General features: G+C 42.5%; 1 protein-coding gene across 3 annotated transcripts in view; it reads left to right on the top strand.

Annotated features, from left to right (window-relative positions):
• The window catches only part of LOC144822575 (B-cell receptor-associated protein 29-like), a 270,162-nt gene that overhangs the window by 137,896 nt on the left and 112,841 nt on the right, over positions 1 to 19,425 (top strand). For all 3 annotated transcript variants that reach the window (XM_078680293.1, XM_078680300.1, XM_078680283.1), the window contains 2 exons: positions 11,924 to 12,059; positions 16,967 to 17,078. In XM_078680293.1, coding sequence (XP_078536419.1) covers positions 11,924 to 12,059; positions 16,967 to 17,078 — 248 coding nt within the window. The remainder of the gene's footprint in view (positions 1 to 11,923; positions 12,060 to 16,966; positions 17,079 to 19,425) is intronic.

Here is a 19,425-nt window from a genome sequence, read left to right as displayed (position 1 = left end):
TTGTGCAATATTACACTTTGCCAATGTCATGCCTATTGTCACCCAGTCCTGTGCTGTGTGGTTGAGATCCGTGGGTTCTCACACATTAGGAAGGCACCTTTTCGGTTCTGGGAGAATCGTGACCTTCGTGACTTGTGAGAGTGTGTGCAGTACCGCACTCCAGTAACTCACAATCTTTGGGCAAAGCCAGAGGGTGTGGAAGAGTGTGCCTGTTGCACCGCATTGTCTGAGGCAGAGTGGTGTGTCTGTCCGGTTAATTTTGTGTAGGAGTGTCCGAGTATAATAAGTGCGATGTAAGATTTGTAATTGTACCAACTTGAGTTTTGACGATATCACAACCTCCTTCGGGGACGCAAGTGCCTCTTGCCAATCTGCGTCATCCAATTTACCTATTTCCAGTTCCTATTTCGTTGTAAGGGCTTTAGTGGGGTCTGGATGATTATTTATAAGTTTCCAATATGTTTAGGAGATGGCCTTTTTGGTGAGGTGATCTGTCAGGAGTCTATCCTCTAATGGTGAAGATTCTTTGAGCACCGTACACTGTGGAATTAGTGTCATGAGTGCGTGTCTGATCTGCATATATAGAATATTTCCGTTTTTGCCAGGTCATATGTGTTCTGTAATTGGGCGAATGTGACCATTTCCCCTTTTTTGCACAGATCTCCCTTCGAGATTCCTATCAGGTCCCACTGCCGAAAGCCCGTTGTGTTGCGTAGTGTGCCCAGTTGTTTTGTATCCCATAATGGCATGGACTGCGTTGTTACTCCCTCCCAACCCATCGCTCGTTGTGCCGTGAACCATATTTGGATAGGGTGTGCCGTTGGACCTGTAAGGTTGTTCTTCTTGACCTTATTGTATAGTGCCCCCATAATCCCTGGAGTTCCTAGGAGGTGCCTATCCATGCGATATGCAGAGTCATCCTGGGATATGTGAAGCCATTGATTTATGACAGAGCCGTGAAACCCCAATAATATAGTTTGATATTGGGGAGGGCAATGCCACCATCATACCAACTTCTCATGAGTTTATTCAGGGCTGTGGGTGGCACTTTTCCGTCCCATAGCACACTGACACTTCTGCATTTATCTCCGTAAAATATGTTGGAGTGACGGGAAATAGTGTATTTTGTAGTGCATGTAGGAATATGGGGAGCGCCATCATTTGAAAGAGGGCTGCTCTCCCCAGTAGTTTTAGCGGGAGTGAGCTCCAGTATTTGATGTCTCGACGGAACCTCATCAGGGGCTTTGTGAGGTTTTCAGCAATTAATTGTGTTTTATTGTGTGTTACATATACCCCTAGGTACTTAAATCCCCCATCAGCCATTCTGAATGTCACATCCCAGTGGAAGCCAGGGCTGGTAATCGTGCAGTACGTAGAGAAGTGATTTTGCCCAGTTTATGGTATAACCTGATACCCGTCCATATGATGCACATATGTCCAACAGGCAGTTAATCTTGCGCGCCGGAGATGCCAGGTATAGCAGGTAATCGTCCACATTGAGCGAAATGCGGTCTTCCCAGCCCATGGCCCATTTCAGTCCGCACATGGCCAGTTCTTGACGCACCCAGGCAGCCAGTGGTTTCAATACCAGCGCAAAGAGCAGTGGTGATAGGGTACAACGCTGCCTCAACTTGTAAGTATTTTTCAGTGGCGGTTCCTCACTGAGGGGCGTCGGGGCTCCGCCCCTATTACATTCTACAATATTACAACAATGTCCATATATATTTTATTTTAATTAAAAAATACCCCCTTTGTTATTTGGTATCTTGTAGTCTACTCTACTTACTAGTTTTTGGAACACGGGGCACTGTCTGCCCCATTTACTCAGACCGCCACGGCCTTGCCGTTATGCAGTGACCACTGTCACATGACTCAGTTTGACTGCTTGCTTGCTCCCTCTCCGGGCTGACCCAAAGAAGCTTAAGTGTTTGCCGGGCCGATAACCTCACAGCCCTAGAGGCTGTGATGTCATCAGCTCGGCAAAGACCTAGCTTCAGGGCCCAGTCTCCACCCCCAGATGGCGTGGAGGCAGAGTTAGCCCTGGGCGTTTTAATTTTAAGCCCGGTATTGCTAACCCTCCACGTCAATCAGAGAGTGGAGACTGGAGAGCTTGTTACCCCTCCCTTTTCCAACTGGTTACAGGACGTAGTGGGAGTGAACCCACCCTGTGACGACTTGGGAAAGGGTGTGTCTGTGGCAGGTGGAAAGCAGAGGAATGAAGTCTGCGCAGACTCGGCGTCTTCTTCCCGCGCGTGAGTCTTCATCAATTGAAGACAGTGATGGAAGCCATTTCACCAGTTCTGTCCGCGTCACTTCAGACTGCATGGTTTTTGGAGCTGAGGCAGTCAACTCCAATCTCATTCAAAGTTACATTAGAGAAGTGCCGGCCGCAGCTGAGCTAGTCCTGGTAGTTTGCAGCTGCGCACAGCAATGTACTGCTGCAGGTTGCTGTCCGGAGTAGTACTAGGACAGTAGGAATATGACCACTACTTTGAACTCGGCGGGAGTCGGTCAGTCGGACAGTTCACAAAGTAAGGCTCAGGCGGGCATTTTTTTTACTTATGTAGGCCAGTTTAACCTTAGGGCCTTTGCCTTGTCGTATGGATTGATGTTGAGGTGGGGAGGGGGGGCAGACACAGCACATTGCCAAATATTTTAGTTCAATAATCAGTTCTGAGTTTAACAATCGCATATCTAATATTTGCCCTCCATTAATGAAACAAAACGTTTATTCAAACGCTGTAAGTATTATTTTTGTGCATTGCAAGAAATCTTTCACTGACTCTATCAAACAATGGCGAATGTAGCTACATTACACAAGCTCAGAGGTTTGTAAGCACCACGAGGCTAAACGATTTGCCTAGAATCACATGATCTATTGGAGCCGGTGCTGAGACTAGTAGTATACAGTGATACCTTTCGTCACCATTCATTTTTTGAGAGGTGGGAACGCCCCCCGGAAGTGACGTGGGAGCCGGAAGTACCGCCCCGGAAGTTCCACCCCGGAAGTCCCGCCCTGGAAGTCCCTCCCCGGAAGTCCAGGGAGGTACTTCAGGGGCGGGAAGTCCAGGGCCGGAAGTCAAGCCGCTGAGTGTTGGCCCGTGAAGTGGGGCAGGTGTAGTGTGTGTGCCCTTCACACAGGAATTAATGGATGTGTAGGTGTGTCATAGGTGTAGAGTGGTGGTGTGGGGTGCCTAGGGCTAACTGCAGGGCAGCCAGTAGGGCCTGCTTTGGCAATTAGGTTTATGGGCTGTGTGAACAGAGACTTACCTGTGGGCGCCATGTTGGTTGGGCAAGCAGGGACCTGTCTGGGCATGCATGGACATGTCTGGGCATGTTCAGCGGGTAGTTGCGGCTGCAGGCTGGTGTTGCTTGAGCAGTGGCGAGGTCCATCTGTGGAATGGGAGCCCTAGAGTGTTGCGGGGTCTCCTTGGAGGTAGGCCAGCCCCCTAGGAGGCGTGCCTGTTGCCTATGGAGTTCCTGAATGGTGGCCTGTGGTGAAGGGGCGTAGCCATAGCCAGCCAACGGCAGGAATTCCATTGGTCCCAGAAGAGGCGGGAAACTAGACTGTTGGTTTGCTGGGGCAGTAATTTTGCTGCCTAATTTTAAAAAGTCTCTGTTGGAAAATGACAGTAGTTCTGAAAATAAAATTTTAAATAAATGTTAGGGTGCGCCAAGGGTCTGACAACATGTCCAGGCATTGTTCTGTAACAGGGTCGAGTGTGCTGCAGCAACCCTAGACTGCTAGTTTGCCAGCGCAATATTTTGCACGGCCTCATTTTAAAGTCTCTGGTGTAAAATGATGCCAGTCATGAAAAGGAAAAAAAACACATAAATAAAGACGTGTGTTAAGTAATTGTGGCTGCTTTCTACGTGTTAGGGATGATGAACATGGCCATTATGTAAAGCACCAGCTGGGGGCTGTGTAACAGCCCAGTGCATGGTTCTTTAACAGGGTAATGGGGTTGTCACAAACCTATGTTGCAAGTTTGCTGGTGCAACATTATGTACAGCCTAATTTCAAAGTCTCTGATGTAATTGACCCTAATTATGAAAAGAAAAAATAAATAAATTCTATAAATAAGACGTGTTATGCAGCAGAGGCTGCGCTCTGTGTGAGTGAGGGGCCAGGGCTGATAAACATGGCAATCTTGTAAAGCATGCGTCAGGGCTCAGTAACATTGCCGGGCATCTTTTTGTAACGGTAAAATATGCCGCCACAGCCCAGAAAGGATTGGATGGCGCAAGTTCCACAAAAGGCAGCAAACCAACAAGTCATGGAGATGTAACAGGGTGAAGAAAAAAAATGCTGCTGCAGCACAGAAAGAGTGGGACTAACCAGAGTTTCATAAGAGCGGCAAAACTAAAATGTAAGTTTGCTGATGTAACAATTTTACCGCCTAGTTTAAAAAAACACCTTAAAAGAGTGCTAAGACACAAAGGCTTCTACGTGGGGAAAGGGGTGTCCGGGACTGATAAACATGGGAGTCTTGTAAAAAGTGGCGCCGAGAGTCTTGTAATATGCACAGTCATGATGTTCTTAGATGGGACAGGGAAGTATGGCATTTTTAAGGCGTGCATTTTACACCTTTGGAGTGTGCAGAGAATTTTTATTAAATGCAACACGTAAACTCTTTACCATGAGTTTCCCGCCTGTCTAGGACATGACCAGTCTTCTACGTGGGGAGAGAGGTGGCATGGACTGATAAGCATGGGAGTCTTGCAAAAAGTGGCGCAGGGGGTCTGGAAATATGCACAGTCATGATGTTTTTAGACAGGGAGAGGTCGGTGAAAGTATGACATTTTTTAAAGCACGCTTTTAACACCTTGGGAGTGTGCAGAGAGAAAATTGATTGAAATAGGGACATAACTACACTCGCACTCTGAAATTTGTTGGAGCACCTAATTATATCTTTGCGGGTAAACAGGTTTTGGCGGAAGACTACAGAGTTAACATGGCGCAGAGGGGAAACAGCCACGCTGATGAAACACACTCTATACTTAACCGCATCGCCGCTAGCGGTTTTCCCGCTGTGTGCGGCGTTTTTAAAAAAGCCGCGTTACATGACGAGCTGAGCTTGTCATGAGCGTGTGAGCGGCGCGTGACGAGCTCAGCTCGTCATGAGCGCGGAAGGGGTTAATGTAAGTAGCTATGGATTTTGTTTTTATTCTATACGGCAGTTCTGGTATTTGTTAAAAACCTTACACGAAATAACTGTAAAATAAGCATGCATATAGGTATTATTGTTTTACTATGTCATAGAGACCTAACCGCTTTAAGAGGGTAAAAATTACAAAATAAAACAATGCCTTTTATACACATACCTTAAGTGTTGGTGGTCTCCGGCCTCTGTGTATTACAAGGGGCCAGTTGTGGTAGGTGCACTGGTTGTCGCTCTGCGCACTTGTTCTACCCCAGACACTGCTTTTTATTGACTGCTTGCCTTCTCCTGCTGCATCTTCTGGGAGCACACTCCTCAGAATACTGATACACGATCTTTACTTAACACAGCTAGCATTCCAGTACTTGTAGTCTGGCTATTCTCAGTCTCATACTGTTTAGGCGAAGTACAGTAATGTTATTTTGAAATCGACAATGACAATACTTCCTATCAACATTCTATGCATGTTTGCATTCATTTGAGAAGACTACTGATGTTTTCAGGGTGAGTGTGCCATGATGCTGTTAGTCTAGTACATATATATTTACAGCAGCCAGGATACAAAGTGCACATCCGAGGGCTCAGACAACACCATTGCATTTAACAATTACAGACGTGGCATTACATTCCTCAGCACCATGCCATTGTATCCCCTTATTTGGCACCACTGATAGCCTCTTCGTGATTGTCTTCTGTTCAATCCACTGCAGTATTGACAACACTTGTTTATTGTAGTTGTACTGCTTTGAGTCCATGTCTCATGGATACACAGGTTTTGCTCTCTTGATCTCAGTTGCAAAAATTGTACTCTGTCGACCATTCTTTGCAGTGGTTAATTTGTGAAAAATAAGTGCTGGGGCTCTTGTCAGGAGGCAGCTTGCACCAGCCCATTTATCCTGTTAGCACCGCCTAAAACAGAACCAACTACCAACCACGAAAGTAGGGAGAGGATGTGGCGTAATGTCCAGAGCTGCTGACTTCGGCAGAGGGGAACCAGGTTTGAGCCACTGCATCGGCTCAACATCCTGTCATTCCGGACAAATCACTTAATCTCCCTATGCATTAATGAATGTGTCCTTAACTGGTGTTAATGAAAAGCACTGGTGTTGATGATTAAGCGCCGGCTGAGCACTGGAAAACATCGGCTCAAATTAAGCACTGATTCTTCTGCTTCTTTGTGCTAGAGCTAAAACATACATGAACCTGTGAATCTGTGGAAGATATTCCTATATGAAAGTGCCTTGAAGTACATGTGCAGAGGCAGGAGGACAGATCCATACTCCCATACTCCGAGTATACTCCTTGTGTTGTACATTCCCAAAGGTGCCATCCAGAGTAGATAGAAAAACACAGTTCTTTTTGTCCACACCTATGCCATTCACAATTACCAACAACTGGGGCCCGGGTGTTGGAACTAGGGGTGCAGCAGGTGCTACAGAAGCCCCAGACCTGGAAGGAGTTAAGAAAGGTGATGGAAAACAGTGAAGCCTTTTAATCTGTGAAATTTTCAAACGGCATTATCTGTATGCTCAAAAGCAGTGAAAGATCAACGGAAACTAAGGAGAGCCCAGAGAAAAAAGGTATGCCACTCTTGTGAGAGGGTGATATCAGATTACAAGAACGAGGCACATGAAAGGCACTAATGTACCCAATAGCTCCTTTTTAAAGTTTGCCAACAGCGCAAACCAGAATCATTTGAGTCTTTTAATTGGAAAATGTGGAGACAGGCATATGTTAAAGTAGGATGCGAAAACAAACCATTCCACAAATTATTTTACCCTTGTATGCATGCATGCTAAAACCACTCTGATTTATTAATGGTCTCTTCTAAGTAACTCATTTCTTTAATATTTTTTTTTCAAATAAATTGACACAATGTATTCACATGTTTCATAATATCACACCATAATGCAAACTGAACCACATTTTCACTAAAAAAGGTCTCAGACTATCATTCACCCGCTTCCATCCCTTCAGCTCCCCACTTAAAACTTTTTGTCATGCTCAGTTGATACACTTGCTTGTTCAGTAACAGCAGGATGCTCTTAGAACACCTACAGTTTTAGCGTGCTGAAGCCCCTGGCCAGCATGCTGAATGAGAAATGTGTTCTAGAATCACTGATGGCTTTTCAGAGCTCATGTGACATTGTTCACCAGATGACCCCTTTCAAACTCCCTGGGAAGTAGATCCTACGTTGGTTTATGCCGTAGAGCACTTCTGCGGATGAGTCTAGACCTTCCATATTCTAGATGACAGAAGATTTCTGTTTTCCAAATCCTTGTGCAATTAAGTGTCTCAGACCAAAGTAAACATCCCTCCATCACCATAACTACCTTTAAAATCTACATACTTAGTGTGTCAAAATAGGACTTTCTGTGGTGTATTGAGCCGAAGAAGAAAATGGACTTGGATATCCAGTAAGCGAGGAAGTAAACCTGATACTATGTTAGTAGCAACTGCGCAAATAGGAAAGAACTCTTTGTTATGTTATGGTAGGTGTTTTTATTTAGCCTCCCTACACTGTTTACATTGTCTGTTACCATTCTTAATTGTTATGGCAGTTTGCTCTCCAACAGAAGGTTCATTTATTGGGGAAATCAGACCTGTGTATTCCTGATTTGTTGTCCGTGTGGTTGTGGTGGCTTTGCTCAATTTGCACTGTGGTGGTGTGTCTCTATCCCTGAGCCTCGAGTTAATTGTTTGTCCATTTGTAGATGTAAACAAGCAGATGCCTCTGGGTGAGGGCTGTGTGGTTTGCATTATATTCTTATAGCTCTGTTTGGCCCAGCAGTGTGAGGTTTTGATGGAAGAGTTTTGCCATAATAGATAGATGGTTTATGCTAGATGTTGAACGCCCTCATTTTCTGTGTAAGACTTGTGTCTTGCTGTAACTTGTGTAAAGAAGCAGGTTGGTATGGTTTAGACTGATGGGGTGTTGCAGTGGGTGGTGTAGGGTGGTGTGGGGAGTCAAGTGTGGTTTTGGCTATTGTACTACAATGAATTGTATAGTAATTGCATTGCAATTTAGTGTGGTAAGGTAAGGTATGGTGTTATGAAGCATTTGGTGATGTGCCACGCAGACCGTTGAGGTGAGATGTAATGATATGGTGTGCCAAAGTCTGAGAAAGTGTGGCATGGTGTGGTATTGAGTGTGTTGAGAGTGGTGTGGTACTGAGAGATGTGGTGCTGAAAATTAGTGATGTGACATGATGGCATATGTTAGTGTATGAGCTGTAGTGAGATAGACTGAAGTGGAGTGGTACAATATGAGATTGTCTTGTGTGATATGTCCTAAATGAACTTTGTTGTTGTATAGTTCTGCTGTGCAATGTATTTGCTCTTATATGGATAGTTGTATTAAATGGCGTGTATACTGCATGGTGTGGTGTAGTCTGATGTGGAACCATAGGGAACTATGGGAGAGGTTGGTGGATGGGTGTGGTGCAATATGATAGCATGTGATGTCGCTTGGTATAAAGTGTGGGATGTTGTAATCTGGTATGACTATACTTGTATCCAGTGGGGTCACATCATCAATTTCCAACACCACATCTCTCAGTACCACACCACTCTCAACACACACAATACCACACCATGCCACACTTTCTCAGACTTTGGCACACCATATCATTACGTCTCACCTTAAAGGTCTGTGTACCACATCACCAAATGCCACATAACACCATACCTCAACCTACCACACTAAATTGCAATGTAATTACCATACAAACCAATGTAGTACAATAGCCAAATCCACACTTGACTCCCCACACCACCCTACACCGCCCACTGCAACATCAAATCAGTCTAAACCATACCAACCTGCATCTTTACACAAGTTACAGCAAGACACAAGTCAGACACAAAAAATGAGGTTGTTCAACATCTAGTATAAACCATCTATCTATTATGGCAAAACTATTCCGGTCACGCTACCGCACCTCACAGCATCCTCCTTGACTTAATACTTCCACACAGAACCATACATTCTATGGTATACAACACACCCTACTGTACCACAACACACCTCCCTGTTCACCATACCACATATGCCACACAGCACTACAAAATCTAACACCACACTAATGTACACCACACCAATCTACACCACACCAAAATGCAACATCCTACACATTGCTCCACCGGATACAAGTATACTTATACCAGATTACAACATCCCACACTTTATACCAAGCCACATCACAAGCTATCATATTGCGCCCCACCCCTCTATCAACCCCTCCCATAGTTCCTTATGGTTCCACATCAAACTACACCACACCATGCAGTAAACGTGCCCTTCAATACCACAACTATCCATATAAGAGCATTTACATTGCACATCACAGCACATCAGAACTATACAACAACAAAGTTCACTCCGTACATATCACCACACCGCACCAGCGAACACCAACATACCACACAAGACAATCTCATATTGTACCACTCCACTTCAGTCTATCTCACTACAGCTCATACACTAACATATGCCATCATGTCACATCACTAATTTTCAACACCACATCTCTCAGTACCACACCACTCTTAACACACTCAATACCACACCATGCCACACTTTCTCAGACTTTGGCACACCATATCATTACATCTCACCTTAACGGTCTGCGTGCCACATCACCAAATGCTTCATAACACCATACCTTACCATACCACACTACATTGCAATGCAATTACTATACAATTCATTGTAGTACAATAGCCAAAACCACACTTGACTCCCCACACCACCCTACACCACCCACTGCAACACCACATCAGTCTAAACCATACCAACCTGCTTCTTTACACAAGTTACAGCAAGACACAAGTCTTACACAGAAAATGAGGGCGTTCAACATCTAGCATAAACCATCTATCTATTATGGCACAACTCTTCCAGCAAAACCTCACACTGCTGGGCCAAACAGAGCTGTAGTATAATATAAAAATATAATGCAAACCACACAGCCCTCACCCAGAGGTATCTGCTTGTTTACATCCACAAATGGACAAACAATAAACTCGAGGCTCAGGGATAGACACACCACCAAAGTGCAAATTGAGCAAAGCCACCACAAACACACTGACAACAAATCAGGAATACAGAAGTCTGATTTCCCCAATAAATGAACCTTCTGTTGGAGAGCAAACTGCCATAACAATTAAGAGTGTTAACAGACAATGTAAACAGTGTAGGGTGGCTAAATAAAACACCTACCATAACATAACAAAGAGTTCTTTCCTATTTGCGCAGTTGCTACTAACACAGTATCGGGTTTACTTCCTCGCTTTCTGGATATCCAAGTCCATTTTCTTCTTCGGCTCAATACACCACAGAAAATCCTATTTTGACACACCAAGTATGTAGATTTTAAAGGCTGCAGTCTTGGGAAGCTGACCGATTTCATTGTATGAATGCTTATAAAGGTCCTTGGCATTTGTCCAAACCGGTGAACCCTTGATTGTCGCAACCAAAAACTCTGTATATTGCTGGTTTTATTGTTGGGAAGTCATAAATTGTGAGCTGGATGTTTACGTCCCTGGGGAATGCCGCCCCTTGGAGCGTGTAGAGTGAAAATAAAGAAGTGAAAGTAGAAAGCTGGTCTGATGTGACATTCACATGTGGAGCAATTAAGTTACTTTTGTTGCTAATTGGTGATCTGACAGTCAAAGTGTTTATGTACAGCTGCCGAGTCTTCAGATTGCTTACGAGTGACAGTTCCAGAGTTTCGGTGTACTTATGTCCACTTGTACAAGTGGCTCACTACAGAAACTGTTAAATGTTTTAATGCAGTGAGATATGGGGGAATTCTGATGTGTTTAAATATTTTAACACCACACTTTCACAATTGCTATATAAACTTTCTTCCATTCTCAAATTTCCTTTCAAATGTACTATTTGCCACTGTTTTCTTCAAACTTATCTCTGGGGAAGAACCCCCAAACACCCTTTCTGTTGGTTGGGCTTCTGCGCTTCACACGCTGCTACATAACACTTATACCCAGCTTTTACGCCTCACCACTTTTAAATGTCACCAGCCGCCACTGGTATTTTTAATGAAATTCTGTTTTATTTATACAGAATTGTTTTTAGTGTGTTATAAGAATTACATGTTTAAACCGAATAAAGTCTATTTGATTTGGTTTGACAGGTTAAAAGTGATCGGAGATAGTGTGGGGCTAGCCCAATGTGACCAACCACCTTGGCACGTTCATGCAAAGTATTGGAGTCGATCGTGTGAAAGGCAGCAGATGAATCCAATACTATTAAAATATTTACTTGACTGAAATCTAAGTCCGATCTAAGATCTTAAAGAGTGGGTGAACTAATCACTGCTGTGAGCAGGACATATACTTCCTGAAAGGTCTTTAACAAGTAATTATTATGGTGTTAAAAGCTAATTTGTTTAGCGACATTGCTTTCTGGAATTTTCACGGAGTTTGTCGAGAATTTGAAATGCAGCTTTTTGGGGGTGCCTTACAGAGACCATTTTTCCGTGCAAAAAAAACAAACTTGTTTTGTTTGAAAAAATAAAATAAAAAAATTATCGATGGCCATTTGCTCTTTTTATGCTTATTTGGTGTTAGTGGTATAATACTGTCTCTATTTCTATTCTGCCTGACCTTGTTTAGTCTTTGCTGCATGTAATGAAAATAGTCAGTCTCCTCATGTTTCAGAATCTTAACAACAAATTTCTGATATTTACAGCGGATGCCAAAGGATAAGCCTTTGATGTTTTTTTTCTTTTTCCTTAAGTGTGTTGAGACGTGTTGTTACTTTAATAACACAACTAGCACATGAGCTGGCGAGTAATGGAGCTTTGAACACCCAAGTTGACCATGCAAATGGAGCAGCCAAAAAATACATGGAGGAAAATGAAAAGCTGAAAAAGGTATTATTTTGCTTACGTAAATCTTTTGTACCTATTGAATTGCTTCTCCTACACATGAACTAGAATATATAGGACCTTTTTCACAAAGGGGTAAATAACTCCTTTACTTCTGCTAGGAATTCAGAAAGCGATTCTTGTCAGGCTTAAGTGGATTTACTACTGCAGATTTGTGCTCCACATGTGTGAAGAAATCTGCAGTAGTATCTCCCATGCAAGGGGTGTGGCAAGGCAAAGCATGTTTGCCTTATAAGTTTGTGAATGCTAACAAACGTAAAATTGTGAGCATCCACAAACCATGATCTGGCCCTTCGATCCTGGAAATACTCAGAAAGCTACTCCAGCCAGTGAATGGAGTAACTTATCTTCCAGTATTGGAAGGGGACTAGATAATTCCCCTATTTGGCAGGGATAAGGGAAGAGATTTATCCGGGGAGGGGGGGGGGGGGGGGGGGGTGGATAAAAAATGTGCAGTTGCACAGTGGGCTCCATTTCCACTTTTTGGAATTTCCATGCAAGCCCGGATTGGAGACCACGAGACATGTTGCATGAGTATTTTCTTAGTAAAGTCAGTCTTTTTGTGACTCCCTGGGAAGTGACTCTGATTGGGATCCACATCCAGCTACCAATGGCTGTAGTATACAGTTAGTAAAGATACTCTTACCTTTTCAGTATTCCCTCAGTTAAACAGCAATGTTATTTTTGGAAGTAGCAAAGACACTTAAATCTGGATCCCCTTTAGACCCCGCGCCCATAGACATTTTGCTGAAAGGAGGAGATCTCATTTTATCAGCCCTGGCCAACCTATATAATCTTTAGCTGAAAAAGGACAATCCTTGACCGCTGGAAAAACAAGGTTGTCAGTCCATTGCTGAAAAACCCTTCCTTGGATCCTGACAAGTCAGAGAATTATAGGCCTATATCTCTGCTTCCTGGTGTAAGCAAGATTATAGAGAAAGTGGTCAATGGTTACTTGACCAGTTTTTGGGAATATCATAACCTCTTACATACAACTCAAACTGGTTTTAGACCGGGGATAGGTACCAAGACTGCTCTCTTAGCCATGGAAGAACTTCGGAGAACATTGGATCAAGGTGGCTCCGCAGCGCTCATCCTTTTGGATTTGAGTGTAGCTTTCGACAAGGTTTCCTACCCTATTCTGCAAAGTAGGATTTAGGTGCTAGGAATCACGGTTAATGTGCTAAATTGTCTTACCTCATCACTAGAAAACAGAAGCTTCCAGGTCAGGGAGGGACCTTGCCTGTCGGAGGTCTATCACCTTAAATGAGTGCCCAGGGCTCGTCCTGGAGTCCCACTCTCTTTAATGTATATCTGTGCCCCCTAGCGGACGTTATCTGTTCAGCAGGTATCACAGTGGTCTCATACGCTGACAACACTCAGATTGTTGTCTTTTGCATCGAACATCTGCCAAACTGAGGCCAGTTTAGCCGCCAGCATGGGGACCGGTGAATACTTGAATGTATAGTAGTCGCCTTAAACTAAACGGCGATAAGACAGTGTTAATGGTGGTTGGGAACAGCCCATGCCTCTGAGATAATCTGTCTTGGTGAGTGTCCCTCACCAAAAGAGGAAGTTAAGAGCCTGGGAGTATTCCTAGATAAAGACCTTACCATGGCATCTCAGGCCAAAGAATTGGCAGGAAGGTGATCTGGCCTTCAAAGAGCTTTTTGGAAGATAATTAAATGGCTTCCTATTGAAACCAGCCGAATAGTGGTACAGTCTTGCATTTGGATTACGGCAATTCCCTTTATCTTGTCAGCCCCGCATATGTCCCCAGAACGCTGCAGGTTTTACAGAATGCTGCAGCCAGAACTTTGCTGAACATTCCCAAATCACAATCTGTGCCCCCGGCTCTAGTCAGTCTTCATTGGTTGCCACTAAGGAGGAGAATTTAATTTAAAACTCTTCATATTGTACACAAAGTAAAGCATGCCCAGAAACCACATATTCGTAAGCAGTTTATTGCTCAACATAATAAAAACACGTGATTTCAGGTCAAATAGTCAATTTCTTTTGGCTACTCTCAGAATAAAAAGGGCCAGAAGTGGAGGGTGATCCTTTGCTTACCTGGCACCCAAGCTTTGGAATTCCCTTCCTATTGGTCTGGGAGACTGAGATATATTTTAGCTGTCCCCAGTAGCACATCGGCATATGTTTGCCATGCAGAGCTGGGTCTCCCATTCATTTCAACCCTGATAAAAATGTAGCCAATCCTTCTATGGCATAGAATATGGTCCAAACCAGAGACTAAGTTAAATCAGGATATTTTAACTGACCGCTTGAAACTTGAAGGAGCGTTGCTGATCCCTTGGCTGAGGTTTATTAAAAATTTTATGTCTGACCTTGGCCACCCAAAGTACTACAAGAATCCGGGTACAATGCAGTCGATTACCAGAAAGGAATTAATAAAACAGGGTCTGATTCTTTTGGACACTATAAGACTGGTTACTGAGAGTACAAAACCTTCCGTTCAGCATAATCAATTGATTTTACCTTCTTTTAATCTCCAGTCGTATTTATGCTTTGTACCTGGTGGCTATGACAGATTTTTATTAACTCGTTTTAGATGTAACATTTATCACAGGCTCGCGAGTTTCTCAGGTATGAATGATTGGTCACGAACTCTAGGTCCGTGTCCGTGCGACAATTGTTCAGAACAATCGACAATACATGTTTTTTTATTCTGCAGATTTTATAGTAATTTGAGGAAAGTTTGGATTGTCCCGATTCTGAGGGAGTTGGGTCTGAGACAATGTCATCCAGCTTTTCTCGCGCTGCAGATCCTGGATGATATCCACAGGGCCTGGAGGATATGTATGTTTAAAAAAAAAAAAAATACTTAGCCACAGGAAAACAATTGTATTGTAATCATGTAGAGTATATTATGATCTTTTTTGTATGATGATCCTCAAAAAAGGTTTGTATATATTTTTAAATGTGTACAGTTTTTAAATGATTGTATTGTTAACATGTACTTTTATGATTGTCTTATAAAGCAATCGAATAGAGTCATTTTGAATTTGGTCTGAGAGCCAATAACTATTTGCTCAGTTTTAGAAAGCATCTAAAAATGAATCTATTTACCTGAGCAGTATGTCACCCCTAACGTGTCCTATTAGCGCTGGGAAGCCATTTTTTGGGTAGCCATGCGCTCTATAAGAATTTGTAAATAAAATAAACAATTAAACATGACATTTGTGGTAGTATGTCTGGAAACACTGTCCGGTGCACACGTTTCCAAGGGTTCTTCTGGGAAAGTATATGATTTTTTTTTAAAGTGTTCAGATAGAAATGTAAATTTCCACCCATACTGTTTTTTTTGTAAATGGAGTCTCAAGCATTTACATTTACAAAATGTATTTTTTTTAAAGTCTGATATTGTGCATTAGGTTTCCTTTAACATAAAGTAACATAAGCATACTTATTTGAACATTAACACTTTAACTTTTAGAAATTGTACTTTGCACATTCCCAGTATTGGGTCTTTCATACATTCAAATGCTTGAATCATTCCCCTCATCAGGCTTTGAGGCTTTTAATCCCTGGTACTTTTAAAATGGCTATAAAATGTGAAGTGTTAAAATACCATAGGCCCACCAACATTGTTTCTTTAACAAACCCACCTCGTTTGAAAGAACCCATAAGTAAGCAGTGGAGTCTCTACATCTTACTATCGGTTTAAGTTGGATGTAAGAGATAATGAGATTCCAAAAAACTGGTCAAGTAACCATTGACCACTTTCTCTAAAATCTGTCTTTGCACATTTTCTACATTGCAAGGATTTCAACCTTTCGTTCACTTTCCCTGGATTTCTGCCAGCCCTATCGTCAGCTACCCAGTACAGTGACTTGTTTCTGGGGTTACATACGTTTATTCTGAACAAGAGGAAAAATGTCACCTAACATGTCTAGCAATTAGTGTTGGTATTTCTTGCACCGCAAGTATGAAGTCTCTTGCTTTGAGATCTGTCAGATGTTTCCTTCAAAAATCTTTGAAGACCATGAAGAGAAATGTTCGTCTAAAGTGGATGATTCTGTGTGCAGTGCTCCACAAAGTACTTTTACAAAGTGGCACAATAATGGAAACATTTAGAAATTCCAAAGTTGAGAGCACAAGATGGCAAATCAAATACAGCTCAGAGAGTCTGATACAGTTTCCGCCTACACCGTTGTCCCGTCACCCATGGCTCGTACTTTGTTGATGAGAAAATGCCTCAATCTGGTTTTGCAGTCAACAGTGGAGGCAGTATTTTTGCTGCTGAAGTGGTTTGCCGGTGAAGGCTCTGCCTCCATCATCGATACCCCACGCCACCAAGTAACAAAGTCAACAATGATGAAAGCCCTACCAATAGCAATGAAGACCCTATCGAGGGTTGGCCAGTCAGTGATGGCCACAAGGACATATTCAGTGAAGACCGCTCCATTGAGGACTCTGACGATGACCTCATTGCGATAGGCCACTAATGGCACTGTTGTCAGCAGTACCTCAGAACATCTTTATTCTAGCCTCACTGGAGGCTCCAGTATGTTTTTTCGCAAATTCACTCCTTTTCATTAAGGATCCTCGCAGCTGTCACATTGTGCATCCAGAACTAGAAGTGACCTGCATCAGTCGAATACAGTCTACAGTCCAACCCAATTGGGTGTACTGTATATTCTATAAAATGAGCCCTGTAGATAAGACTATGGGCAATTGCCTTGCAATGGAGGAAGCAAGGTGATTACATCTAAAAAATGACGTTGTTTTACACAACCTGTAGTTAGTACGTTCTACTAGGCACTCTGCTTGCCTAATGTCTACACATTAAGTGTACTGGGGATGAAATTTTGTTGTTTTTACAAATGTAATTCAAACTAGAAAACTTAAACTTCTCACCCTCTTTTACACAGGCCTTAAATGTTAATAAGAGAAACGAAAATGACTATCTAGTTGAAGCAGAAAACAAAAAACATAAGGAGGAAATTGAAAAACTGAAGAAGACATTAGATACAACTTCAAAAGGTAGTATTTTTGTTAACACTTTTTTTACTTGTATTACATGAATTAATACCTTTAGTAATGTACTATATGCATGTGTTTTTTTAAACCGTTTTATCTCACAATGTCACTTGGTTCTGGTTTGAAACATTAGACTAGAGTCCTCTTGTTTGTGTGTCTTTTATCCAGCTAATTTCTACTACAAAGATTGAGCCTTAACTGCATAATTTTTTTTGTCATTTTGTGTTTCATATACTTAAACTAATGTTTGACAATTCATAGTAAATGTAAAACGCAAGGAGATTGTTCAGTATTGCTGATAGTCATAATTTTACTATACATTGAGAAACAAATTATGAAACACAATGGCCAGATCAAATATATTTGCATCGGTAGTGGGAAGTTTTCCATATGTCTTAATTTGACATTTGATCCAGAGGTCTTTTACACAGGTTATTTGGTGTAAATGGGATTTTCCCAATGGTTACTGGAGGAAACATCAGTGCAAGATTGCACAGTAAGTGAAGAACTTCCAGCCACTAGTACGAGTTATGTGTTCTGGCCCAAAATCTGAGAAGATGGCTTTTACCTCTGAGGCAACTCATACTCTGTCCTTAAAACTACTTTGAATTGAGTAGCTCACTCTTAAATGTGTGTGCTCTCTTGCACTCAGCAATGTCACATGCCTGCAAACACTGGAAAGTGATTTCCAGCAGAGTTGGTTTAAACAATATAACTCATTTGTTTTGGGTATAATGGCCATTTAACCAGTTTTAATGCATTATAATGTTGGTGCCGTGGCAAATATCATCATAGATAGCAGAATGTGTATTTGCGTTCACCCCTTGGACCATCTTGGTGCTTAATAACAGGTGTTTGTTACCTCTATGATACTTCTTTTTATCGACCTTGGAAGAATTGAAGGTTGATGGGAACCTGTGGCCATCCCAGGAACATCTATGCCCACACCGACCACTTAATTTTTAATGGTGCTTGTTACATAAAACCAGCAAATCAATAATAAAATCAGCGATAACAACAATAAAACGAACATTTTAACACCATATGGGTAGACTAAGTACTGTCTGCAACAAACAGTGAAGAAAGGAAATTGGTCTGCCATAACAAAGCACATTGCCAAGCTTAGATAACCAGTAGGCTAGCGTTTATTGACCCATTGGTTGGCCCAGATATTCTTATAATAGGTGGGAATACAAAGTGCATTGATAGGGACATCAACTTTTCAAAAAGAATCCTAGAATTTTGAAGTTATTGTTTTGTATATCCAATGTATATTGCTATTTAATATTTAAAGCAACGCCCATGAACGAGCACTAGATGGAGCTCCTTCTTGCGCAGGCAAAGTAAATGATCGTTGAAACACTAAAACTGCGCTGAACCAATATTTAGAGGGTACATATATTGATAGAACTTCTCTAAAACAGCATGTATGAAATAATATCATAGGCATAATTTCGGTCATTCTGAAACTTCTACAGGGAGAATAAAAAAGGAAATGTCTCGATTTCTGTTGCTTATCACAAACACTCAAGCCAGTATAGATATTATGAGAGTCCCGTTTGGTTGTGGGGCAACTTAAAAGCAGGGCTCTTAGGGCCTAATTACGAATTTGGCGGCCGCGCAGCGGGCCGCTACGCCAGCACCCTGCTAAGAAACTGCCAAACCCATAGTCAGACTGCCCGGTGGATTACAAATTTAATCTATATAATGCTCATATAATGAATGGGACCCATTAGAGGAAGTCATTGTGGGAAGAGCCGAAAATGCCTTTGTGCCTCCTTTCTCAGTGGAAGTTAAGATACCACCTTGCTCATAGCATCTAATGTACACTTTCATATGTACGCCGATGACACTCAACTCTACCTCAAACTACAATCCCCGGAAGACATCAAACTTCTGAACACTACGCTCAATAACACCCAATCATGGTTGGCCGATAATCATCTCAAACTAAATACTCTGAAAACTGAGTTCCTTCTAATCTCACCTCCGGCGAAAATCTCCACCACTCAAACCTGGCTTAAGCACCTAACTGCATTCAATGTTCAACCCACCATCGTGGACTCCGTGAAATCATTAGGCATCACTCTTGACACCAACCTCAACATGCAGCAACATATCAACAAAGCAACTAGGGGAGCTATCTTCCAAATCAACACTCTGAGGAAACTTAAACCCTTCCTCCCAGCTAAGGATTTCCAAACTGCAGTTCAAGCCCTAGTCATTCCACGCATAGACTACGGAATCGCGGCTCTCAGCGGACTCCCCCTATCTACTACAGCACCCCTAAGAGCCTCCTTGAACGCTGCAGCGAGAATCATCACAGGTTGTAGAAAACACTCGCATATTT

The sequence above is a fragment of the Lissotriton helveticus genome, chromosome 1_1 (assembly GCF_964261635.1).
Source record: "Lissotriton helveticus chromosome 1_1, aLisHel1.1, whole genome shotgun sequence".
NCBI classification, from domain to species: domain Eukaryota; kingdom Metazoa; phylum Chordata; class Amphibia; order Caudata; family Salamandridae; genus Lissotriton; species Lissotriton helveticus.
This window is presented reverse-complemented; position numbering and strand designations above follow the sequence as displayed.